General features: G+C 38.1%; 1 protein-coding gene across 6 annotated transcripts; it reads right to left on the bottom strand.

Annotated features, from left to right (window-relative positions):
* Positions 1-2040: 2040 nt before the first annotated feature.
* On the bottom strand, positions 2041-24527 carry Cep55 (centrosomal protein 55). 6 transcript variants are annotated; one of them, XM_021253060.2, is made up of 10 exons: positions 24226-24527; positions 23335-23544; positions 21561-21734; positions 18160-18435; positions 15759-15818; positions 8871-9021; positions 6981-7294; positions 5700-5771; positions 4928-5053; positions 2041-3347 (listed from the first exon to the last, which is right to left on the bottom strand). In XM_021253060.2, the coding sequence occupies exons 2-10, from the start codon at positions 23371-23373 to the stop codon at positions 3339-3341; spliced, it is 1221 nt and encodes a 406-aa protein (XP_021108719.1). In that variant the 5' UTR covers positions 23374-23544; positions 24226-24527; the 3' UTR covers positions 2041-3338. The 6 variants fall into 6 exon arrangements, with proteins under 6 accessions (XP_021108719.1, XP_021108714.1, XP_021108716.1 ...); XM_021253055.2 differs by having other exon boundaries at positions 2041-3375; positions 24226-24526; XM_021253057.2 differs by having other exon boundaries at positions 2041-3375; positions 23335-23517; positions 24226-24526.
* Positions 24528-26717: the final 2190 nt, after the last annotated feature.

Raw genomic sequence — 26717 nt, 5'->3', positions numbered from 1 at the left:
TGACTCATTTAAGTTACAAACCAGGCCCCTGTCAGGGGAGGTGCCCCTCACTTTCAAAAGTATTCTAGGATAAACCAGAACTGTAGAAGATGGGATGTGGCCTGCCTTGAGGGTTAGGGAGTTGGCTCTGGGCCTGAAGTTTTTCACCTACATGGAAAGATATTAAGTCAGTGGCACGGAACTCACTGTTAGGTTTATGGCAAAGTTGTTCACCCTTATATTACATGGTTTCGTCTCGTGAAGGTACACTGAAGAAATTAATTTCTTCAGTCTGGTTCTTTGAGTTTTCAATAAAAATATAAATATCACCTACCTTGTGGCCCAGCAATTCCACTTCTAAGTGTTTCCTTAAGAGAAATGAAAACAGGTCCACAAAAGTATTTGTGTAAGGGACTAGAGTATAGCTCAGTGGTAGAGTGCTTGCCTAGTGTGTATGAGGCTCTGGTTTCCATTCCCTGTGCCATAAAAAAACAAAAAAGCAAAACAAAAAACTTGTATATGAAACAATACACATCCTCCTCAACCAAGAATGGAATACCAAATTATGGTGTATTTATACAATGAAATATTATTCAGCTATTAAAAAAACCAAATTACTTATACACACAACATAGAAGAGTCTCCAAGCACTGATGATTCAAAGAAGCCAAAGACAAATATATAATTCCACTTACATAAATGTCAAGAACATGTAAAACTAATCTATGGCAATAGAAATCAGATTGTCTCTGAGGAGATTCTCAACTAGAAAAAGAATGAAATAAACTTCCAGGGATGATAATAGAAATGATCTAAAACTGTATTTGGCAGACGATTACAAAGATGTATATATTTGTCAAAACTCCTTAATTTGTACAATTTATTGTGTAAAATATTCAAAAAGAAAGCAATAAAAAGAAAGAATCTTGGCACAGCAGACTCAGTATTTGCTGGTAGGGAATACTGTAACACTGAAAAAGAGAAACAGACTCTCTAGTTGAGACACACTGAGCTGAGTTTATATCCCTTCTTTGCCATTCATTAGTGGTAACTGTGGGCAAATTGTTTAATCTCCGTAAATCCTAGCTTTCTCATTTGAAAAACAGCTGCTTCTAGCACTTTTTTTTCACAGAATTGCAATGAAAAGCTAGTGAGTACAGGTAGATTAAATATCTAGCACATTCTGGTACACAGTTTAGACTCCCACACCCAAACACACCCCGAGGGTAGGTGCTTATTTGCTGTGAAAAAAGATGGACAAGAGAAGAAAACTTGGTCTTTAATTATGAGAACCTTAAAAATTTTCAAGTCTGAGAGATACCCTTTATTGAGATACCCTTTATTTCAGTAAATGAGGTAGGAAAGAATTCTTCCTATTCTAAACTACCTACTGTTAATCAGAAATGTATAAAAGCCCCTGTATGTGGAGAGAGCTTCATGGCAGAAGTGTCCAATTTTCTTGATATTTTTCCAAAGTATATTTTTGATACTGGTACTGGGATGTTGGTGGCTGAAGTGGGCAGGGAAAGCACCTAACTCTAGCCCTCTAGTGAATCATAGAAAGTGAGGCTCTTGAAACAAACTCTAGATCACCCTTCATTTCCAGTAATCAGACTCTGGGGTTGTCAGGCTGAGCTTCTTTTATGGTTGTGTCCTAGCCAGTCGTCCCACCCCTTGATCCACACAGACAGAGACCAAAGGCCTGGCCTCTGCTTCTGACTTCACTACCCAGTCAATGACCAAGGCATTTTCCATGTCCACAGACTAGAAATAATATCTGGTCTACTTAAAAACTGCAAGGGGAACAACTTCCTTATGGCATATAATGAAATACTTATGGTATAATTAAATACTGTGGTCTTCAAAATAACAAGAATCATCTGGCTAAAGATCTATCTTTAGTTCTATCTCTTGTCCAGCTATGGCTGAAGATATTGTGAACCTGGGATTATTAACAATAAAGGAAAAATTTTATTTCCATAATAGATCTGTATAATTTCCAAGGTCAAAAGACCTCCAAGTATATGACTGAGCATGTTTATTATTTTGCCTTTATAATGAATAAGTAAAAAAAATCATCTTTATTGATCAAGAATTGGTGTCTTCAACAGAGATGCCTACAAGCATTTATCTAGTCCTTTTGCCACCGTCACAGAGTTGCTGGTCCTCCTATTTCCTCAACTACATTATCATCTTACAATATATGTTAATCTGGAACCTCCAACACTCCTCCTCTTGGGGTAGAAACCTTAGAATAGCTACTACATATACATATATACTAGATACAGTAAAAGTTATTAAATAATTTTATTTTTTCTCTTTTATATTGTTAACAGTAGCCCAGTGTTAAGCATAGTGAAAATCTGAATTTAAAAAACTTTTTTTATACAAAGCATATATAAAAATATCTATTCAGAAAACAAATATTTAATAATTACATTGCCCAGATGTAGGAGTGCCAAAAATAATAAAAAAACAAAATATCTGCAAATCAAAGAAGGCTAGATGGTTTTCAATTTTAGCCATTTTAGCTAACCAATGTGTGCTAATGAAATTTAGGTTAAAAGTTAAAGCCAGACACTATGAGAGAAAACATTGCATGTGGCTACTAAGAGTATTTCTCATGCAGAATTAGTTTTTCTCTTAGCATATAGCTGGGTTTATAGTTTCAACAGCAAGCAGCAATAAAGATTATAAAAATTCCCAACATTTCTATTAACTGGTGTAAAATAGCCAGGAAAAAAATGAACCCATGGTCATTAAAATTAGAACTGTTGCTACACTAGCATCTTAGATAAAAATGTCAACACAATTAATTACTTTTGATTTTTAAAAAACCCACATAATACAAAATATTTGCTTGCTGGTACAACAGATTTAACCCACAAGCAACAACCTGAACTACCTTTTCTTTATCAAGTACTTTAACCATGCAAAACATTAGTAGTCTCAGTACAAACTGCTCACCACATTCTGTCACTGCAGCCTGATGATGAGCAATACCGTGGAGGTATCACTGCCAAGGAAAATGCAAAGCAGCTAAAAAATACAACGATTCATTCACACGCCAGAGTGTCAAAGGCAGATAGGCAGCTTCTTAAGCCAGAGGTGGGAAATGTAATTGGAAATATCCATGAGCAAACAGAAGATAGAGTATGAAATCTTTTGGCATAAAAACAAAGAATAACCATTTTGCTACTCTGAACAGTACTCTACATGGACAAGCAGATCTCGATGCTCAGTGGCTGGATACTGTGCGTTGCATTTGGGGCATTCCACCAGGCTTTTGTTTAGTGCAGCAGTGGGACTTCTTGGTGAGGCAACTTTAACTTTGTTTGCAGTCTCTCCTTGGAAAGTGACTAATGGCTCTGTGAAGGGAAACTCATGAAGTTGCTTCTGAAAAATAAATTTTCATCAAATACCATTTGTACATCAGACCCATTGTTCACCAATTTTAACTGTTTCATAAATTCCTTAGCTGCTTCGGTGCTAGCAGACATTTTTTTTTTAATCTCTACTCATCAATATTTTGGTAGTAACATATGAGGTGGTTATAAATTACTGAGATAATTACTATAATTACTCAAATTGCCCAGGAAAGTATCAACTTGGGAGTTCATGTAGACGGGTTTTATTAAGAGACTTGGAGTAAGATGTAAAGGGCAAGCCTGTGTGCTAGGCTCACTAAATTTGTTAGTTTTGTAAAACAGGGGCATCTTCAGCAATAAAAAACTACATAGAATTAAGAATTGTAACAGATCAAACAGATTATACACAGAAATGGGTAAGATATTGTATAATACTTTTGAGGCTTTCCTTTTTCATGCTTTCTCCTGAATAACTTAGAATAATCAAGAAAGCTCAAAAATAGGTATTTTACAACACCTATGAGGACAACGTACAATAGGAACATAAATAAAAGCACAGAAAAACTGCAAATTCTTTTATATCCTCTGGCTTCCTATATTTTGAAAATGATCATTAACAGAAATGATTCTAACCTTTAATTTCAAATATTATAAATCAGTGGAGGGAAACCTATGGCATGTGTGCCACAGCAGGCTGTTATCACTGAAAGCTCTAAAAGGTTCACTATCACTGCTATAAACGGTCAAAATCAATGGCATACTAAATAGAGCCAGATTTATATTTTGTTTCTTTTATTCATATAGAAATTACAAATTACTTTATTTATTTATTTATTTATTTATTTAGACAGGCTCTTGCTTGACCTCACAATCTTCCTGTCTAAGCCTTCCAAGTGCTGGAATTATAGGTGTGTGCCACTGTGCTCGGTGAAGTTATATTTACAACATTTCACCATCTCCAAATATTTTGCAGTCCTAGGACAATATGGGACAAACACACACATACACATACTAACAGACTTAGTCTAAAAACTTATGAATAAAATAAAAATAGCTAAAAAATTACTTCCTCATAGAAACTGTTTTATTTAAAAGGTTTATCATTTAAAAGACTGTTTTCAGAGCAACTCAAAAATATGCTTAACTCATAATATACTTTAAGAGCCTATTAACAATAATAACCCACTATCCCTAAAACAGCCAACAACTTCTCTCTCATTCTCTCATCCTCAGGTCAGGATTCTCTATCGCCCTCTCTCACCTTTCTCACCCCTCTCTCCTAAACCTGGTGCTGTTTAATACCTCAAGAATCATAATATCTGGGACGAGTGGGGAATGATCGCAGATACAGATGCAATTATTACCAAGAGGTACATAATGTCCCTCTTTCTGAACTCTGAATTGATGCTCTAAAGGAAGATGCTTGAAGCTAGGCAGGGGACTGCCTACTGATTTGGAGTAAAGCTAGCTGCTCTTTAAGCTGTATCATCATGGTTTGGGAACTGATTTGACGTATAAATGCAAAGATGGCAGAAAAAGAAAGAAGAAGGAAAGTTTTAGGTTAGTCATTCCAAACTCACCAAGGATTCTAGCTGTGTTATTTGACTTCTTGCTTTCCGAAGTTCCTTAAGAATTACATGCAATTGGTGCTGCATATCTTGGCGGCCAAGTTTTTCATTTTCAAAGTCTAAAGTACATGACTGCATCTGGAAAATACCCAGAACAAGACAAGTGGTAGTGTGCCTAGTTCTCTTGACTTGATCTTTTTTATTGGCACAAGATTTGTATCATCATAACAAGAATTTACCTGAGCACAGGAAGATGTTAATAAATGGAATTTATGGTGAGGACTCAGTATATCCAAGAAGCAAACCCAAGGGGAATGAAGAGTAATTTAGGAAGTTGCTGCTGGAAATAGTCTTCCCTAATCCTCTTTTTTGTGGGAGAGAGAGGAAGAAGGGAAAGATGTGGCTACTACCCAGTTTAGAATATACTAAGACTCTGCTGTGTGTTCTGAGAATAAATGGTGTCTCTCTCTGAGTTCTGCTTGAAGGTGTAAGATTGCTCTATTCAGAGAACTTGTTTGGCTAGAATGGAAACTACAGCCACTGGGGAAGAACAAAATTTGCCAAGGCCAAGAAAACTGCCATCACACCCCAAATAATCTCATTTAGTGTAAGACAGTACCAGGAACATATGAATAGTACAGTTTTTTGAAATGTGCTTTATTAAAGCCTTTTCAGGACACTTTTTACAACTTTCAAATAGTTCTCCATAGAACAGTGTAAACACAAGAAAAAAGTTCATTTTCTAATAGACCAAAGTGAATTTAGACGCAACTCCAGCAAATACCTGTTGTTCCAACAGAGCCACTCTTGTTTCTTCCCCTTGCTGCTTTAACAGAGACATGTAAAGAAACTGGACCTGTGGAATGCAAAGAGACCCAGAGTTGTCTCACTTGGCCCTTCTTCCCTCAACATGGGCTGCATGACACGCTTACCACACAAGTCACATCTCTAATCAGGGCAGCACCTGCAAGGCGGGTGACTCACCCTAGACAGCTCCATCCACAAGCAAGAGAGCAAAACTTCCGTGTGAGCTCTCTAAGCCAACCGACTGACCATCCACAAACAGCACTGAGCTCTGAAGTGGTCACACTCCCTTTTCTGGAGCTTCTGACTTCTGCTATCCTTTCAGACAGGGATAACAAAGTGGGCGGTGCCTCACCTCCCTAGCTGCAGAGTTGGAGCAAAGTAATCATTTCTGCTTGATCTTTCCCAAAAGCAATAAAGAAGATCTCTCAACTTCTGGAGGAGTTGAAAAATTATCCTTATAACAGTAGCAATAACTAACATTGATATTTATTTGGTTTTCAAAGCATTTTCACAGATCCTCAATTGACCCTGCATTACAAAAGCCTGATGAGGGAAGGAAAGGCTATTATTTATTTAACCAGCAAATAATAACTTTTGAGTCACAGAAGGCAGGTGATTTGCCTAAGGCTATACATCCTGAGCTGGAGACCAGGTGTGGACTCTATGCTGCCAAGAAAAATTTAAATTAATGATTATTTTATCAAAGTAGTATTCAGTTATTCAGTTCTAATAATCTTAATTTAGTAACATCAACATTACTAAGGCATCCTAGCTGAAAGCTGTGAGTGTAATGAGAATATGGAAGGTGCTGTGTGAATTCAATGGAGCACATCATCAGCACAGTAAAGATGCCAGCCTAGAAACCAGCCTGGATTCCTCACTTTCTTTTAGCTTCTCACACGTACCTACTTTCTTCTCTCTCAGAACCCTTATATATGCATATTTTTCTCCTGGAAAGGAATTTCCACAGAAAGTTACCTTGCTGGTTCCTTCTTGTCATCAAGTCTTTGTTCAAATACCATCTCTTCTCAGAGGCCTCCACGAGCCCCTAATTTCTCTACCACATCACCCTGTTTTATTTTTTTTCATTTATTCAATTGTTTAGGTAGTTCTTTATAGGCTATAAACTCTCACAAGAGGTCAGAAATTTGTTTTGTTCCTTGCTATCCCCCTAATGGTTAAAATAGTCCCTGGTCCGGGCAAGGGCTCCATGAAAACTACATTCTGAACTATGGAGAACTTGAGTGGATCTGCTTACCTGAGATGAAAGCTCTTCAGATCGCTTCCTCTCTTCTTCGAGTTTTCCCCTGGCAATACTATTCTCTTCCTTGAGTCTTTCTATTCTCTCTGTTTTATGTCTGTCATCTTCCAGATGTTGTAGTTCTGCCTCTCTTTGTGAGCACAACAACTGATTTAAATCTTGAACTTCTTTCTGAGCTTCTTCATATTTTTTTCGAAATTCATTAAGTTCTAAACTCAACTGAGTTATGGTTTGTCTTTCAACCTCAAGATCTTTTTTGGCATTTGCCAAGAGGTGGCTGTAATATTTTTGCTTCTCTTCTTGAACATCACCTATGACAAATAATATTATGGCAAAACTCATTTTATGAAATTTTATTTTATGAAATTGATGGTATTCATGAGAAGGTAAACTTTAAACATGTTTCTTTAAATGAAACCAAACCACTATTTTAGCTTACAAAATGAAGACTGGGGGTGGTGGAAGTATGACTGATATGTGGTAGATTAAGAAACAGAAGTTTGGGCTGGGGATTTAGTTCAGTGGTTTCACCGCCTGCTGCACAAGTGCAAGGACCCGAGCTTGATCCCCGGTACCAAAAAAAGAAAGAAACAGAAGTTTGGGCACATTACTGAAGTCATAAAACACACAAAAGAACAAAAAACAATCATATAACTACTTTGTGGGAAGAGAAAGTTACTGATTTCTAAAGATGAATCAGAAAATAGGGACACAGCTCATAATTTATAGATATGGAGATAATTATCAAAATCAAAGGCAGAAGTATAATTGGATAGGATAGGAAGAGCAGGCTTTTCTGTACTATTATTAATAAGTACTTATGTTACTTTGAGAAAAATGAAGGGAAGGAAAAGGGAAAGAAGGGGGTAAGAGAGAAATAGTACTGTATTACCAAAGAAAAAAGTTAGACTTAGCCTATAATGAAAATTTTATTTTAATGTGTAGTAACTCTGTCCCTTTAGGGATAAACAGCTTTGAAGTATCTCTAGAGACATTCTCTTCACATTTCTTTTTAGCATTAGCTTTGTTTTAAATAGTCAAGCATGAAACTGCAAGATGATGAGGAGAGCTCCCCTCAGTTTAGCTTTCTTTTTATAGAATTCAAGGCATTTTTCCCCTTAGGGCTGCTAGTCTTTTAAGCAGTGCTTTGCTTGGAGGTTTCTCATTTTTGCCCAGTTTGTCACTTAGAACTGCTAAACCCATTTCTTCATCTGTAAAATGTGCCTACTGACCTGAACTCTGCCTGTTCCACCTCTTAAAATTGTCAAACTCAACCAAGATCAATGTTACGGAAACTGCAAAGCACTAGACCCAAAGATAGCAGTATGAGTAGGAAACATCATCTCAAGTTCATGATGAGATTCAAATGACTGAAGAATCATCTATAAAATTCTTAGCCAGATATGGTAGTGTGTACCTGTAATCCCAGCTACTCAGGAGGCTGAAGCAGGAGGATCACAAGTCCTGCCTATAATATGTATTGAGACCCTGTCTCAAAATAAAAAGCAAAACAAATGAAAAACCCAAAACATGTATTCTTTCTCCTGGGGTTGATATGAGTAAGTGTTGAAAGGAAGAAAAGTAAAAAGATAAGTGATAACAAGGCCAGCTCTGGCGGAAATAACAGTGAGGCAGGCCTTTAAAGGAGAGGAAGGACATAGGTGGAGGAAATATAGTGATGACCCTCTAATCTGTGACTTGTGCCTTGCTTGTATCTGAAAACAGGAAATGAAACGGACTTGCAAAATGGTATTTCTTATTTCAAGATTAAAAGATTTCCTCTTATTTTACTTTCTAACACATCTATAAAAATCTAAATGTGATGAATCACACCTTTGGGGAAATGTTACTCCTATCCCAAAAGAACATTTTTGTACCAGTCAGTACCTTCTGATTCAGCCTTTTCTGTCTGCTGTGGGAGTGAAGGAGCAGATGTTTCCATTTTCTTTTCCAGCTCAAAGATCTTTGCTAACAGTCCCCTAACGAAGACCTCTCGCTGCTGATCATACACAAGCCACTGCTGATTTTTCTCCAGAGCCTTGCAGAGATGAAGGGAAAAAAAAAATCAACAGTATAATAAAACCAAAAATCTTAAAATCAACAAGGAAGTCTAAGTGATGTCTTTTCCAACACATCAAGACTAATGGCTCACAGAATAATTATGGGCAACCATTGTACATCACACATCTTTAGAATACATAGAGTGTGACAAAGTCATAGTTTATGTGGGATTGGGTTTGCTTGTTTGCTGCCTCCTACAGAAAACTTGCTTTGTGTCTGTGTAGATGTCACTCTGTAAACTAGAATGCTTTTGTGGCAGGCATGGAAATGAGCTGCTCAGATCCCACTTTAGGAAAGAGCCCTTCTCAGCTGTAGGTAGCTGCTCCTGCTGTTACTGCCTTCAAATCTCTCCACCTTTGGGGACTGAGCTGCCTGGCCTCAGCCAACGGCAATGCAGAGACAAGCAATTTCCACTGCGTGTGAGACTCCACTCTGGAGCAGTCTGCTCTAAAGTTCCCGGTGGGGATGACACAGACCTTGTCCCCCTGACATTCCACACTTTTTTCTTTCAGTTGTAGCTACCCAATAAACCATTTGCATTCCTAATTCCATCTCAGTATGTACTTGCAGAACAACCAAACTTAAATTGCTAGATGTTATTCCTTTCAGTAAGTAGCCCAACACATTCAAGTTAGAAGCTAGAAAAGAGGCTTGGTGGTGCAAGTCTGTAATCCCAGCACTCAGAAGGCTGAGTCAGGAGTCAAGGCCAGCCTAGGCTACATAGTAAATTCAAGGCCAGTCTGGACTACACAGTGAGACCCTGTCTCAAAGACAAAACAAAGACAAACAAGCACGGTAGAGAAGAAGACAAAGTCTGTTAATGTAAAGAATAAAAAGATTTAAAAATTCTTATATAACACCAACATACAATGAGATTACGACTTCATTCTGCCTTCTAATCTAGTTGTTCAGCCCATGAGGATGGCGCTGTTTCCCTCTTCTACATACCTGAGAGGCCAGGGAAGTAAGTTCCAATGACTATTTCTGCAGAGGGCATATTCCTCTAAACCTGATGTCATTCATAGGCATGACGTGCGCCCTGGGCCCTACACTCCTTCACAATGGCCAAGCTCCTCAGTACTGAGCCTCAGCCCCTGATGCCCACTCTGTGGCCTGTCTACCCTGGAGGAAGCCTGTGAGAGCAATGATACACTACTGGATCTTAAGTGAGCCCAGACTGTTTTGAATTTTTTAAAAAATGCCCATTTATTTTTTTCGCTCAACAATAGAAACCCTCAGTTGGAAGGTGATTTCCCATCTCAGTGGAGATGCAGGCCATCACAACAAGCTTAAGGTCAATTACACAATGACTGCTCTATGACTTGGGGGAAAATAGTTATTCCAAACTAGTTCAGTTTAACCTCTTCCTCAGTTCCCTAAAGGCTACACTGCTTGTTTAGCCATTTTAAAAATTCTTCATTGCATGTATTAAGTGCTTCCATACCAATGGCCACCTGATAAATGTTGATGAAAAATGGTGACAAATGGAGCAGAAAACAATGGCTGCAAGGATCAGGGAGCGCTGAAGAGGACCTTTTGCCCCAGGTGAAGTTGGAGAGCATTTAGAGAAGGAAAGAGAAGCTATAAAATAATCTAGCAGCTTTGCACACCCAGTAGAACAATAAACTTAGAGTAGTTCAAAAAGAATCAAACACCTAATAGACCTAACTGAGATGTATTAGTTACTGATCAAGCCATACATGAGAATGTAATATAAACCCCTTTGTAATGGAACTGTGATAACTATTTCTATAATCTTACAACTGTTTAATATGTAGTTCTTGTGTCATAATTTGTCCCAAATCTGTTTTACTTTACTATTATCAAGTTCACATGGCAATCATGATGTGTAATTTCAGATCTTTCAGGATGTAAAGAGATGATACAAACACAGGGTTCTTGACAAGAATGTTGCCTGGTATAATTTTAAGGAAATAAAACATATACAATGGAATGCATGTCCAGAAGTGTTCAATTCTTTTAAAACCACCCTGCATTTGTTGTAGGAATACCAAAAAAGGAGTGGTTGCCCTCCTCCACAAGCTGGGTCTCACTCTAAAGAGGTAAAGTGGGATAAGTAGTTAGTACTACTTATTCCCCCCAAAGAACATCAGCTTTGTACAGCAGGGACAGAAACAGATTCATTTATATCCCATGGGACATACCAGGGCTTGTAGTAAGTTGTATCTCAAAGACCTGTAACAATTCCACAGACTTCATTTTTCAAGATTTCAGATTAATAAGTATCGGAGAATTACACAGATCACCCTTTCAATCTTAAAGCTATCACGCACAGACAAAATTCTTCTATTTTAATTTCAATCTGAAAATAGAATATAGTATTTCCTTTGATGAGAGCCTAGACCTCTAGCTACAGCATGAACAGCTAAGAAACTTTAAGATTTTGGTTGTGCATTAGGATATCTACTTTCTAGTGAGAGCATCCACCCTTTAAAAACACAGGCAGCTGAGCCTAATACCCCTAAAGGGCTATATATATGGAAATTCTTAGGTCTAGAGAGTTTCTCCAAGTTTTGTGAGACTCTACAAGCACCCTACAAACTCACAAGCAAAGCTTCTCAGTATGAGGCTTATAGGATTTTCAGTGTCTATTTTCTGTAGAGTTAGGAGATAGATTAAGAAGGTAGATACAGCTTCTGGATTCAAAGACAGTTCAGAGCCCTGTAGCCACTGGTTCAGATACTCTGCTCTCTGCACTCATCAGGAAACAATAACAGTGTGGCTTAACAGTTCATTTATCAAGGTAAACATATCATACATGCACTCTGAATAATATCCTCAATAAAGTTTCATGGATGACTATCTTCATTGACATAACTGTATTTAAAGAGTCTGTCTCTCTTAATCTTTTTTTTTTTTTTCGGTACCGGGGATCGAACTCGGGTCCTTGTGCTTGCGGAGCAGGCGGTGGCACCACTGAGCTATGTCTCTCTGAATCTTAAGTGATAGATCTGCAGTTGTTTGATGTACTTCCTTTCAACTTTTCTATGTTTGAAATTTACCATAATGAAAGCTGGGAAAAAAATAGCCTCAAAGAAATATGAATAATCACATCTTGACTTCATTGTGATCTTAGTATAGCTGAGCAGATTGCTAAAATTCATGGCCTATTTCACAGTAGGGTGCATAGTGATTATCTCAATCAGATCCACCACTATCCCCAGTGAGGTTCTTGTTCATTCTCGAAGCATCTTTAAAGAAAGATTCACAAGGATGTTGGGTTTGTGCTCAGATTTAGTTGGTAAGAGAGACAGCATTGTAGGACTCAAAGAACACGTGTATATCCAAATACAGTACCTATAAATTATAATGTGTTAGATGCCTAAACACCTAATTTATACCAAATTTTGCATTTTCCCATATTTAAGAAGTGCTTTAAAACAAGTAATTTAATATTGGGTGGTAAGTGATTTTTTTTTTTCTTTTAAAAGAAATCACGGATACTTTTCTGAAATCTGAGAAAGAAAAATATATGTTAGTTTAAGATTTAAAAGGTAATATTATAAAAGGCCATGGCAATGTTACTTCAAAAACACATTTTTTCCTGTCTTCCCACTGACTATACATCTGTTCTTTTTCCTTTGTAATAGCATCAATAAATAGATTGGATACCTATCAATAAACAGACACTATTAATTTTGAATCTTTAGAGTGATGGCATTAGTTATTTCTTCTAGCTTTGTGTCATGTAAACATTTGTGAGGCATGCATTTGACATTGTCATCCAAGTTATCAAAAAAATGCAAAACGGACAAAAGTACTAAAGTCCTATAGAATGCTGCTAATGTTTTCCCTCCTGTTTTGATAGGGATCCACTAAGTATTCTCTGGGTAAAAGTCCAATTGTAGAATAAAATGTTAGCTAAGGGCCAGGTGTGGTGGTGCATGCCTGTAATCCCAGCACTTGGGAGGCTGAGGTAGGAAGATTGCCATAAGTTTGAGGACAGCCTAGGCTACATAGTGAGTTCAAGGCCAGCCTAGACTATATAGTGAAACCCTATCTCAAAAAAAAAGTTAGCCATTATATATATATATATATATATATATATATACATACATACATATATATATATTATACTGGAAGAATAAAAAAAAGTGGGTCAATTAATAACTATCATGTCCGTGTTAAATTTACTGAGGTTGCTCTCTGAGCTGTAGTCATGTAAGAGATTATCCTCACCCTTAGGAAAGATACACTGAAGTATGTAGAGTTAAAAGGCTGTGGACATGTACAACTCACTCTCCAATAGCACAGAAAAAATTAATGTGTGTAAAGGGTATAAGAGAGAAAAAGAATGCAAAATGGAACAAATGTTAATAATGATTCAATTTTGGTAAAGGGCATATGGACGTTATTAGTACCATTCTCATTCTTGGAATTTTTCTGTTAATTTGATTTTTTTCCAGGTTAAAAAAATAAAATTCTACTTATCTTTCCCAAATTCTATGTTTACAAATCAGATTTTTAAAAATTAAGAGCAAGAAATGCCTATTAAACTACCTTTTAGCTATTTGGCTTGATCTAGTCTGTGCTAAAATAATTCTTAAATACTAAAAGTACTGATACTTGGCCATGTTTGCAGCATTAACAACTCCAGGTACTTCTTTCAAAATGTCAGTCAGATCTGAGGAGTGACATAATTAGGCCTTAAGAAAGGTATACATAGGTTTTTAGGGGTTTTAAAAATATATATACAAATGGGGATTTTTAAAGTAAGTGGGCAAGGCTTCTCGGGAAGTTTTCTGGGAACCTTGAAGAGGGTGATGGGACCAGAACTGGTAAGATCTCAAAAGCCAAATCATGTTCCAGTGCCAGTATGGGGACTGAGGAGCCAGATGTGTCTTTCCCTAAGTCCTCTAAATACAACTTTCTCCCTGGACTCAGATTTACTGAGATCTAGAAAATAAAAGCAGAGTCAAACCACCTCTGGCTCCTCATACATAAGTTAATGGTGCTCTGACCAGTGTAGTTCCCGACCAGCACTAGTAGCAGTGTGACCTGGGGGCTTGCTGGAAATGCAGAGTCTCAGGCTCCATCCAAGACTGTCAAATCAGATCTGCACTTTAAGAAGATTCCCCAGATTCACACACTGAGTCTGAAACCATTTGAAGGTGAGCTGGATTAAATTTTACTGCATTTGACTAAAATTCTTTCTACGGTAACCAACAGAGAAGCAGAGTGTGATCCTTAAATAAGCCAGGAAGATAAAACAGAACAAAAAGAAGATTGGGCATAAAAGTGTAATATTTCAAAGTTAATTCTACAGAAAGAATGGTTATTATCTAAAAATAATTTTAGCTATTTGAAGCAGTTAGCCCTCAAAAGCCTAAAAATTATGTATGACTTTAAGACAACAGCATCTACTTTGAGGTTCTTTTCTACAAGAGACACTAATGAAACTCAAGAAACTTCCTAAGATTCCATTCATTCTTTCAAATGTTCTAGATACTGGGGAGACAGCAATGAACTAAATATGAAAAACCTCTCCCCTCATATAACTTCTCATAATGGAAGAGGACAATAAACAAGAGAAATAAGTAAAATAGACTATAAATTTAACAGTAATATCTGATGAAGGGGGAAAAAGCAGGAAAGAGGAATAGGAATTGTCTGAGAGCTATAATTTTAGATGGAGTAGGTAGGGAATCCCTTGTTCTTGCCACCCTCCAAGCAAGTGACACTTACGTAAATAACTGAGTACCGTTTGGGAGTCATGAAGGTATCTGCAGGAGCAGTGTCCCAGGCACAGGGAACACAAAGAGAAAAGGTGATGTCTTTAATAAGCAGCTGGAAAGCCAGCATGGTAAAGGGGAAAACAGGAGGTGTGTAGGGCAAATTATCCATAAATATATACATCTAACACATACTAACATACATAAAACAATGAAGTGTAGTGTAATATACAACACAAAACCCCTATTTTAATAATTTTTTAAAAAATCATGTTGCATCTTTACTTCCACTACCTCTACATAAATCACTTTGATAAAGGTAATGTTACACCTGGACATAGATGCTCAAGAGATCTAGATTCTTCTCTTAAAGATCAAATAGACCTCAAGAGACACTTGATAGATAGCGTAAAGTAAGCATCTTAAGAGCATGCTTATCAGTGTAAAGGCCAGTGAGATTTCTGTCATCAAAATTCCTACCTACTGACTTGGTTAAATCAAGAACTTTCCACTGTAATCTAATACAAAAATTTGAAAAAATATATGGTGAATAGCAGTTTTGAATCTGAGTCATTCAATTCCCAACCAAATCTACCTATCCACCTAAGTCTTAAGTTTGAAATAATACAGCTTTACCATATATCTAAAATAACCTCATTCAAAGATTTCAAACTAAAGGGTAAATGTTGTATGGATAAACAAAAAGTGAAAAACTATAAATGAAATTACATTACAATAAAAATAACTGGACAAATTAGCATTAGTGAACAAGAGACTCTGTTGAGGTATCTGGTAGGTGGTTTTCTAGGGCTTTCTGGACAACAGAGACCATGGTTTGAGGAAATGGTCCTCTTGAACGCCTGGGAAGAGACTTACACAATGATCACAAACCACTCAATTCTCCTATCTCATCACTAGATTTTTTTGTTTCTCAAGTCATAGCGCTAATGCTGCCAATTTCCATGACATTTAAGAATAAACTAGTCCTCTTTACTTATAATGTAAGAAAAAATAAACTTACATCTTTCAGCTGTATTTCCAACTCATGAGCATTACTCATTGATGAGCTTGCAGCCACAGCCTGTAAATAACCAGTATTAGTTAATACCATACATTTAACAGTAAAAGTTTCCGTATGATATTTAATTCCTTAAAAATACAAAATGTTCTCAGGAAAATCCCCAAATCCAGATCTGGTACAGGGGATAGCTACCAGAGGATCACTATCAGAATTAAGATCCCCTGAAAGCTTCCTAAACAAACTGGAAGCTCTTGAGATTTCAGATCTGAGATTCTGAGATCATCTGGACCCAGGATCACCAGAATAGCCTTTAGTATACAAGAAGAGCCTAGTGGTTTTTAACTAAAAGGAGCCAAACCAAACAACTGGGCTATTTCAATGAAATCTGGAAAATATAAACTATAAAACAAAAGATAAAAAGGGTTTTTTCCTAGAATTATATTTTATATAGTATAAGTTCAGTATCTACCTAAAACTGCTTGGACCAGAAGTGTTTTGTATTTCAGAGTTTGGAATATCTGCATGTATATAATGAGATCTCTTGCAGATGGGACTCAACTCTAAAGACACAATTCATTTACATTTCCTATTTTAGAGCATTTGGATTAGGATGCTCAACTGGTAAAGCATTAGTTCATAAAGATTATATGGAACTCAAACCATAATTTCTCTCCTTTTTTCTTCGTTTTTCTCATGGGAAAAAAAAGGGACATAAATACCTATGTCCAGGCTAGCCAACAAACTCAAAAACAGCTATTTTTCAGATTTTATTAAAATCAGCTATACGGAAAGAGATTTATGTGACTAAGGAAGCCCAAAATACTTTTTTTTCTCCAAAGACTCTCTATTTACTCAAGCTAATATACAGCCCTTTCAATTTAGTCCTCCAGATAGAAAGTATGGCAGAGTTTTCACTAAACACCACCCTCCTCCTGATCCCCTCCTCCTCAGATATGCTGTGGACAGTTTCCTAGTTTTCTCTGTAGGCAGTGGAGCCATGTGCCTGACTTCTGTCTAATGTGAGAAGTAACATATACCAGTCCCAGGCCTGACTCCAAAGCCCTCCTAGGCAGTTAGTTCTCGACATGCTTTCTGTCTCACATCTGTACATAGGGCATCTAGTGAAGACTCCACCTTAAAGGATGGTGGAGCTTCCAGAAGGAAGTGCCCTGGGTCTCTGACTCTGTAGAGCAATGTTTCCTCCACCCAACCAGCACCAGTCTGTGACCTGAGGAAAAACCAACAGTTCTTGTGTTAAGATGCTGAGATTTTAAGGTAGTTTGTTACAGCAGTTGATCATGCAATGAGCAAAGATCAACGCTGGGTAATCTACAAAAATAGAAGAATATATCTTTAAAAATAGTAATTTTTACTAAGATTTGTAGTTCACATTAAAAGTGGAGAAACTAACCCTTGAACTTCAAAGAAAGATTTTAGTTAACCACTGGGATCTGACTGTAATGTTTTATGATTTCAGCTCTATGGAAATTCTCTAGAAAATCTTTGCCTCTTTGAACTCATCTGTAGAAATACTTAACTTGCCTATCTATGGAAATACCTGTAAATGTACAGATATGATCACTGTGCCTACCCCAAAGGGGACAAAAAGCATAAAGATACCACTAACAGCACTAAGATAGTATATTTGGAAGGCTCAGATTATCTTCTATAGGTGGTGTTTGTGGCTGGGTTAGTATTATTCAAATGTCCAAATATCCAACAGAATCAAAGGTTGATCAATAAATAACCATTTACAGAGTATTTAGTATGTGCCAGACATTATGCTAGGCCACTTACAAATATTATCACATTTAGTCATAAGTATTCTTATCCAGATTTTACTAATGTGGAAACTGAGGTTCAGGAAAAAAGGTCTGGTGAACTCTAGCATTGTCTCTAAGGCTGGAGTTAAAGAATCCACAGTTACACAGCTATCAAGTGGCAAAACCAAGACCTGGACCCAGATCTATCTTTTACTTCCAAAGCTATGCACTCTGCTACACTAGTGTCTCTCAAATAAAAGAGGGGGGAAATGCACGTACAGCTAGGAAAAGTATACTTGATATTATGATTATGTATTCCAAATATAAAAAACCCAAAAAGCCTAGTGTCCTCATGATACAAATGAGAAACAGGAGTTCAACAAATCGTGCCTATTGTAGATATAAAGTAGACTCTGCCTTCTGAATAGTCTTCTGGGTAAAACAATGGAGTAGGATTAGAGGGAACCACATTAATTATTTTTGCTTGTGGAGAAGGGACTGGGAAAAAAAAAGTAAGTGGCCTGTAAGTTTACTATTCTGACTCATTTGGTAAACATGCTTTGACAAACTCATTCACCACAAGAATTATAAATTGTGTTAGAAAGAAAAAAATCTCAGTTTGAATAAACTATTAGCACCTGTGATAAATGAAGTGTACTGGCTTGGTTTTCAAATTCACGAAGTCTTGCCATTGCAGCAGACAACTGTTTCTTCAATGAATCTGTCTCTTCAGATAAGGATTTCAACAACTGTTCCATCCTGTCACCTTCCTTCGTTTTCTCTTCCAACTGTTCAAGCAAGGCAGTGGTACTGTATCGAGCCTTTAGCTGGTCTCTGAGTCGCTGTATTTCTTTTTCCTTCTCTGTGAGGTGATAAACATTCTTCTCCCTTTCATATTGAAGAACTTGAATTTTCTAGATATAAACTAAGATGAATCTCAGAACAAAGCCAAGCCAAACATCCAGCTAAACAATATACTTCAAAAAGCATTTATGGAGTGTTTATTTGATATCATGTTGGTTTTATGATACCTCGGCCTAAAAGATGAAGCCAACTTCTACAATCAGCCAGCTCAGAGAAAGAGAAGCCAATATATTAATGTTATACTCAACTCACATGCATACATCCACATTGAATGGTCAGAGACACAGAGAAAGGAGAAACCATCTTTATTAAAGGCAAAGACAGAAAGCTAAAGAAGTGTGGCTCTCATGAGTATTTGAGACTCTGTCCTCCATCATACTGGATCTTATAAACCTAAAGGCTAAAAGTGAGTCCCACAAGACATACATACATGTTCTTTAGTGAGCTCAAACCAACAGAGATTAAAATGTACAGAACATCACAGCAGGAAAAAGATGCATTCATTAACCTGCTTCTTGTTAATAAATGATTTGGTATGGCATATGGAAGGTAATCTTTACAGGAGTGTTTAACATTTTTTCCAAGATTTGCAAGGTAAGTACATACTGCTTGTTACACTACTGCTGGGGTAAGGGAAAAAAGCCAAGAGAAAGACGATAGTAATAATCATTAGGCTAACAGAGTCAAAACAATATAAGCTAAGTCTTGCATTTAGGGAAGAAAAAAAGTAGTTGTACAAATAATCATGGAGAAATTAAAGTTTAGGTGAATGACTGTTAATATGAAAAATGAAAAGGGGATTTTAGTTGGCCACAAGCTTAAATCAAATCAGTAGTAGAATATGGATACAAAACCACAGAATTTGCGGAGCAGTATTCACTTTTGGGTGCACAACTTAGGAGGAATAAAAGACAAACCACAAAGTGCTGAGGATGAGATGCCAGAGAAGCTAAAGAATATCAGGTTTACAACAGGAAGCAAGATTTCCTCAAATATCTGAGAAACTGTCAGTTTGAATGAGAAAGCCTTGTTCTCTGTAGCTCAGTGGGCACAATTAGAATAAATGGGCAGAAGCTATAAAAGTTTAGTTTTGATCAGTTATAAAGGCTCAAAGCACGCAGTGGTTGTGGAAGGTGGAATGAACTAGAAAGATATCTCTCAGAAAATCTGTGAGATTCCTTTAACAGATTGCAAAATAACTTTTATGTCTATGAATTGATGATGATTGTTCATTTCTCAATGCTTAAATATTTCAATTCACGTTGTTTAAAGCTAAATCATTCAGCTTTATGATGTTCCTATAGATGGAATTTAAGGAAATCTAATGATAATACTCTTTATGAACAATAAAAGCATTTTTGCAAAACCAAACTTATATTTGAAACTTTTAAATCCTTCCAGTTCTAATAAGTTACTAATTTCTTTACTATCTATACTATAACAAACTATAAATCAGGGAATCTGAAAGTTTAACAGCATGCAAAATACTAATATATATAATTATTTTACCTCAAAAAGCCTGAAAACACAGATTACTTGGAAAGCAGCCAATATGCATGATAAAATGAGGTTTTTTGTTTTTTTTAAACATTTATAAGGACACACACACACCTGAGATGGTTACACCCTGAGATGGTTACAAGAAAATCTGACCACTATTTCCCCTCAGAAATGGACAGAGGATTTAAGATATTTTAAGTGATTAGATATAATTTTTGACATTTAGTGAAGTAACAGAAAAACTGTATTATATAATCATTAGCTAAATACTTTCTTCTCCTCTACATTAAAAAAGAGGTTTAAGAATAATGGCACACAGCTGGGCGTGTTGATGCACGCCTGTAATCCCAGCACTCAGGAGGCTGAGGCAGGAGGATCACCATGAGTTCAAGGCCAGCCTGGGCTACATAGTGAGTTCAAGGCCAGCCTGAACTATACAGAGAGGCTCTGTTTAAAACAAACAAACAAACAAACAAACAAAAGAAATATAGCACAGTATCTTTAAAGTACACCTCAATGAACATTATAGTATTCCAAGAAGCACAGAAATAGGACACTTTTAAGTTATGCAGTAAACTAAAAAAAAAAAACAGTGAAAATGGTAAATTAGTATGTTTTAGGATCTTAAATACAGCATGTTGTGGTTTGAACGTGTCCTCTCAAATTCCCTTAATCCTTACTGCAGCAATGCTGGAAGAGGGGACCTAGTAAGAAGCGACTGCCTCATAAGGGAGGAGCCCTCATGAGTGGGTTGATGTGATTTATCAGGAGATTGGGTCAGTTATCATGAGTGGGCTATTATAAAAGTGAATGTAGCCCCTGTGTTTTCTCTCTCTCTCTCCCTCCCTCCCTCCCTCTCTTCCTTTCTCATTCTCTACCTCATGTGTATGCTTGCCCTTCCACCATGCTGTGATGCAGCATGAAGACCCTCACCAGAAGCAGCAGCCTCCAGAATCAAAGCTAAATATCCTTTCTTTTTAAATTAGCCAGTCTGAGGCATTGTTACAGCAATAAAAACCAGACTAAGACATGCCATAGCAGAATTTATCGATAATGTTCAAGTAATGAAGCTAAAGTTATCAAAAAGTACAGGAGGAATGATAAATTAGATTATTGTTTTAAATAACTGAAAAACAGACTATAGTACTGCACTGAAGGTACAGAAGTATTAATCAAGATGTATTTTTTTTTCTTTCCTTCCTCTTCCACTGCCTTTCTTTCTTTTTTAGTACTAGGGATCTAACCCAGGGGTATTCTACCACTAAGCTATATCCCCAGCCTTTTAAATCTTGAGAGAGTCTTGTTAAATTGCGTAGGCTCGCTTCAAACTTAAAATCCTCCTGCCTCAGCCTCCAAAGCAGCTGAAATTACAGCTGTGCACCACCACACCTCACTAAGATGTATTTATTTCTGAAAAAAACTTAATATCTGGTAACCTTAAAACACATACTCAATTTTATTTAAAAAGTGAGAGAAGTTAGCAGTGACTAAAGTATATCTAAAGGCTGGCAAAGTCAAAGTAGGAATTTAGGATTCCAAGTTTAAATTTAACTTCCCCAAGTAATGAACTAGATAGGACAAGGATAATGACAAGAGTAAGAAGCAGGATCAAGAAATTTAGCACATTGTCTTCTAAGAAAGCTTACTTCAATTTAAAGGGTTAAAGATCATTTACCTCCAAAAGTCTGTGTCTGTCTTTTTCAGTAAGTTTTCCTTTTCCACTTGTGAGTTCATCCACTGCTCCTTTCAGTTTCTCTAATGCAGTTTCTGATTTGGTATTACTAGGCTTTGATCCCCACTTACTCTTCATTAAATCTTTAGAACTTCTGGAAGACATCTCTGAAATGATCTGTAAAAATAAAAATCAACTATTTTAAATCTGAGTTTAAAACTTTAAATCTCAGGTTTGAAATGGGCCTAATAACCGATTCTGCTCTACATAGAACTGGTACATTCAGTGGGTTACACAAGAAAGATCAAGGAAGGCTTCTGGTGCACTGTAATAACTCCTTAAAGAATCTCAAGTGGAGCGAGGCATGGTCCTCTGTATCCCAGATACACAGGAGGCTGAAGCAGGAAGATCAAAAGTTCAAGACCAGCATGAGCAACTTAGCAAAACCCTGTCTCAAAATAAAAAGGTATGGGGGTGTAGCTCAGTGTCCCTGGGTTCAATCCCCAGTACCATAAAAGAACAAAAATCTCAGGAGGTGGATACATGAGTAGTATTTGCTTTTGAGAAGTACGTCAACTTGCATTATGTTTTGTGCATAGTTCTGTATGTGTATTATAGTTTAGTAAAAATTTTTTGTTTAAAATACAACAGAGCAATCTCCAACTATTAAATAAAATCTGAAAGAAGTAGGTCACAATCAAGGATATATCTTATCCAAGAATAAAAAGCTGGTGGTAAATAATCTGAGTATCGGCATCAAAATTCATTAACAAATATAATGGTATATCCTCTGTTTTAGAAGATACGCCTAATTCAGCTCAATCTTAATAGTCATTTGAGAGAAGACAGAGGAAATAAGGAAAATCCAAGATGAGATATTTGGAGGAAAACAACCACAATATACAGGGGATTGGGGAATGAAAAGAAGTTTTAAAAAGAGGCCAAATTAAATAAGGAGAAGGTTACTACCTGCTAACAGTACTCGATGACAGTTTAGAAGCAAGTATATAACAAAAACTAGAAGGTATATAGTGAAATGTACTGTACATAATAAATAAAATAGAAAATTGTATATAAAAGTAGCTCTCATTAGAGAAGCCAAAAAAGCATTTTTCCACTTTGCATCCGGAGATAAAACGATAGTGGTGTGATTAAAAAATCTAGATGGTATGAGACCACTAATGCATTCATACTATTTACCAAGAACCCTGATAGGTGCTGTTTAACAAAAAACAAACAAAACTGTAATCCTAGCTACTTGGGAGGCTGGGGCAGGGGAATCACAAGTTCAAGGCCATCCTGGACACCTTAGCAAGAGTGTGGAAGAATAAAATATAAAAGATATGGGGTGTAACTCAGCGGAAGAGTGCTTGCCTAGCACGCTGAAGGCCCAGGTTTGATCCCCAGTATGGACACACACACACACACACATACACACACAAACACACACACAGGGGTTGACATGTTCCTTGACATTTTAAGGAGCTTTCAGTGTAGTAGAAGAGGCAAGCAGTAACACGAAAACAGATTTGTGGGTTCTCAAATTGTAATAAATACCCTATAGGAAATAAACAGAGTAGTGATAAAGACACCAGTGAAAACAGGACAATTACTTAAGGTGGTGGGGAGTGACTTGTAAGGTTGTCCTGTGTGCAATCAGAAAGCTTTAAAAATATTAGAACTGTGTAGACTGAGTTGAACAAACCATGTATCAAAAGTTTGGTCCCGGATTTTTGCCTATTATAAGGTCAAAGATTAAGGTAGCTAGTAAATCTACCTTAAGGCAAATGCAAGGTGTCTCTGGAATCTGTTGCATAGGAAGTGCAGTCTCTTTTTCTTTTGTACCGGGGATCGAACTTGGGTCCTTGCGCTTGCAGGTGGCGGAACCACTGAGCTAAATCCCCGGCCCAGGAAGTTCCTTCTTAATGCTTGGTTGGTTTCACACTGTGGAGCTGATATACTGGGTTGACAAGACAGTACCAAGTTGCTGAGACAGACAAAACAGTGGAAATATAGATCAGCAGAACTTGAAATAAATCAGGGCATTTGCTTCTAAACCTTTAGAAACGCCTGTGGTGAAAGACTGTTTCCATCCTCTGGCCCAACACCTAGTCCTACCAACCTCCTTTCCCTGTATTTGTTATTCTAGAGGGTTCCCCTGGTCAGACCTTCCCAGTGGCATCTTCAAGAAGCCTTCCCTCTGTGAACTTTAAGAAGGGATACAATGCCCCTCCGATCTCGTAATAAATTATAACGGCCCCCAACCTTTTATTTTTTTTCCGGTCAGCCAACGATTGTTTTAGAGGCTGTACTAAGTTTTCTATAATTCGCAGCGCTGAGAAAGCATCTGTTGATTGGTTGAAGTGACTCAAGTCAAGGTGGACAGAGGCAATCAAAGGAGCATTCCAATCCCGTAAACTGCACAGGGCGTCTACCACGGGTGTATTCCACAAGGAGCGGCAAGTTACGTTACCCTTCACCTAAGAGCTCATGTGGGCAGAGACAGGAAAAAACAAACTGCAAAAAGAGGCGATTGTATTCTCATCTCTAAAATGAAGACGTTGGTAGAAGGGATATGAAATAACGCATGCTAATGGACAAAAGACGTACTAACGAAAGACTTCATCCAAATCACTTGGCCTCTCTCTAAGTAGGTAATAATACGCACCGCAAAGTCAAAAGAAGGAACTGAAGAGACAACGGTGGAAAAGCGCCCAGCCGGGTACCAGGCACGAAGCGAGCGTCAGGGAAAGGGGCATGAGACTGAGTCCGGCGGCCGCGCCCAGCCCACCGAGTCCGCGTCGCGCGTGTTCCGGTCCGGTCCCGCCCGGGTGCAGCCGCCACTGGACGCCCGGTCGCCACCCTCCGCGGCCGCTGCGCCTGGCCGCCAGTCGGCAAGAAGGTGAAGCTCTGCACTCGCGTCGCCTCTCCACACCCTCCGGGGCGGACGCCCCTTCCGGGAGTTTGAATCCCGCGCCTGAGGGGCGGGGCACGTCCCTGCCGCCGGGGCGCAGCTGTCGGATTGGCTGAGGCTTCTTTACCATTAGGGGCGGGGCCATGGTTGGGGGGCGGGGCGGGACGGGTTTGGGCCTGGCCTGGGACCTGACCGAGGAGGGAAACGGCTCCCTTCGGGTAGGCCACCCATTCGGTCGTGGTGTTTCCTCGCGGACTCAGACATTACTACTGTATTCTTAATGTGATAAATCCGGTAACGCTGAACGGAAAGTAACTCATTTTATGTCCTTGAGCATAATTCACCCCTCTGAGGACCATTTTCTCTCTGTCCGGTGTAAAATGAGGCTCATCCACCCCTGGGAGAACTGGCTTCCGCCGGGGGCTTCCTCCCTGTCTGCCCCTTCCGCTGAGCCTTCAAACTGCCAAAAACCTGGGGTGGGGCGACGGGAAATGTAACGAGGGCGGGCTGATGGGCACAACCAGATTGAATGCTGAGATTTTGAACCCCAGAGCTCCAGAGCATAGCTTCAGATAGCGTTAGCTCCCTGCGGCCTGATTATCTGTGGGTCAAGTGGATTTGTTAGCTGCCTTGACAACGAATTTTGTTGCAGAGAAGAAGCACAGAAAGTGTTTGGCAGGGTCTGCCTTTATCTCCTGGACTGAGCATAAATTCCCCGGGAAATTAAAACGTAGATAAGCAATGGCAAATCATCCTAAGAAAGCTGGGATATATACCAGCTAAATTCTAGATTAGGACTACATATTTGAGTTTAGCTCCTGACTGCTTCTTAACCTTGTGTAACCTTGGGTACATTCTTTCACCCCTCTGAGCTCTTGTTTTCTGATCTGCAAAATGATGCAAGTGCTCTCTACCTCGTAGTGTAGTTATGAGAAGTAAATGAGAGAATTAATGTAAAGTGCTTAGCATTTAGTAAATGCTCCACTGATATTAGCAATTATTTTTAAAGGGCAACAAACTCTTGTGTTACTGAAAAGAATGAATGAAAAAATCAAGAAGTAAATTTTATAGATTAAAATTAAAATGCCAGACATCTGGTACCCACTTCCAAGGAGCTCATTTTTCTAGTGGGAAAGTAAATAGTCTTGGTTCCATTCATAATTGTTATATTAAAATATCAGATGAGATTAGGGTAGAAGAAAGTCTGCAAAAGTTAAATCAGAGTGTGAACATCATTCATTGCCCAGAGTTGACCTGAGGGTAAAATTAATTTCCAGAAAAATTTACAAAGATGAGAAAGAAAGAGAGAGAGAGAAATCTTGATCATCTTAGAGCTAAATGGCAGGAACATGTAGAATGGAAGAGGGGGAGAAGGACTGGAGGGCGGATACCCAACAGCTGGCCAGCAGGGGCCTGGTGACCCACCCACTGGGCCAGACCCTCCAATTCCACAGGATCTTCTTTTTTGTCAGAATCTTCCTTTGTAAGTAGGGACCCTGAAGAAGAGGAGCAGACAGGAGGCTCCTTGGACTGGGAGGCTTGTTCAATTTTGTAATTACTATTGTCAGACCCGACAAATCAATGTTTGCCCTTCACAGATAGGTGCTGCCAGCCATAATGTTGTGGGGACCTGCTGGTTCCTGTAAGGCCTCACAAGGTGGCAGTACTTCAATGTTGACAGTTCACTCAGGGATATGCTAGGACGAGGATTCAAAATTCATCTTTATTCATGGAAAGAGAGAAATGGAATAGCTGAGTAGACTAGGTATTTATCTCAGCAGGTAAGCTCATTTTTTCCACAGTAGGAAAGTGTTCTTGGGAAACCAAAACAGTATCAAAAGGCTGCTGCCTGAGTTTAGAGTTATTAAATGGAAATAAGGAGGCTGTTGTGATTAAGAGTTCCTGTCACCTTGAAGGGTGACATCTTCCAAAGAGATGCTGATGAAAACATGGCTTCACCAGTTAACAGACCTGCATATCCAATAGAACTTTCTGCAACAATGGAAAGCTTCCTCCAGCTCTATCCAATATGGTAGCACTAACCACATATGGCTGAATGCTTGAAATGTGGCCACTGTGATTGAGGGCCTGAGTTTTAAATTTTATTTAAGTTCCTTTTAAAACCTGATTGTTGGTTCAGTTATTAGGAAACATTTTAAGTATGTTAGGGACAACCTGAGTACCCACACTTAATTTTTCAATTGTAAATTTTATGAAATCTAAATATAGATCAAGTATTTCTGATG

This window comes from Heterocephalus glaber, unplaced genomic scaffold, assembly GCF_053883595.1.
Source record: "Heterocephalus glaber isolate CG9 unplaced genomic scaffold, H.glaber_assembly_v1.0 deba00001497, whole genome shotgun sequence".
NCBI classification, from domain to species: domain Eukaryota; kingdom Metazoa; phylum Chordata; class Mammalia; order Rodentia; family Bathyergidae; genus Heterocephalus; species Heterocephalus glaber.
Note: the sequence above shows the minus strand (reverse complement) of the source record. Positions and strands in the feature narration are given on the sequence as shown.

Coding starts and splice junctions, on each gene's coding strand:
- Cep55 (XM_021253055.2), bottom strand. CDS start 23,373: ATGCAACAGATTCCAGAGACACCTTGCATTTGCCTTAAG. Junction 15,819..18,159: donor GTACACTTCATTTATCACAG/GTGCTAATAGTT, acceptor GGTTATTTACAG/GCTGTGGCTGCAAGCTCATC. Junction 3,376..4,927: donor TAACACAGCTAGAATCCTTG/GTGAGTTTGGAA, acceptor TTTATTTTTCAG/AAGCAACTTCATGAGTTTCC.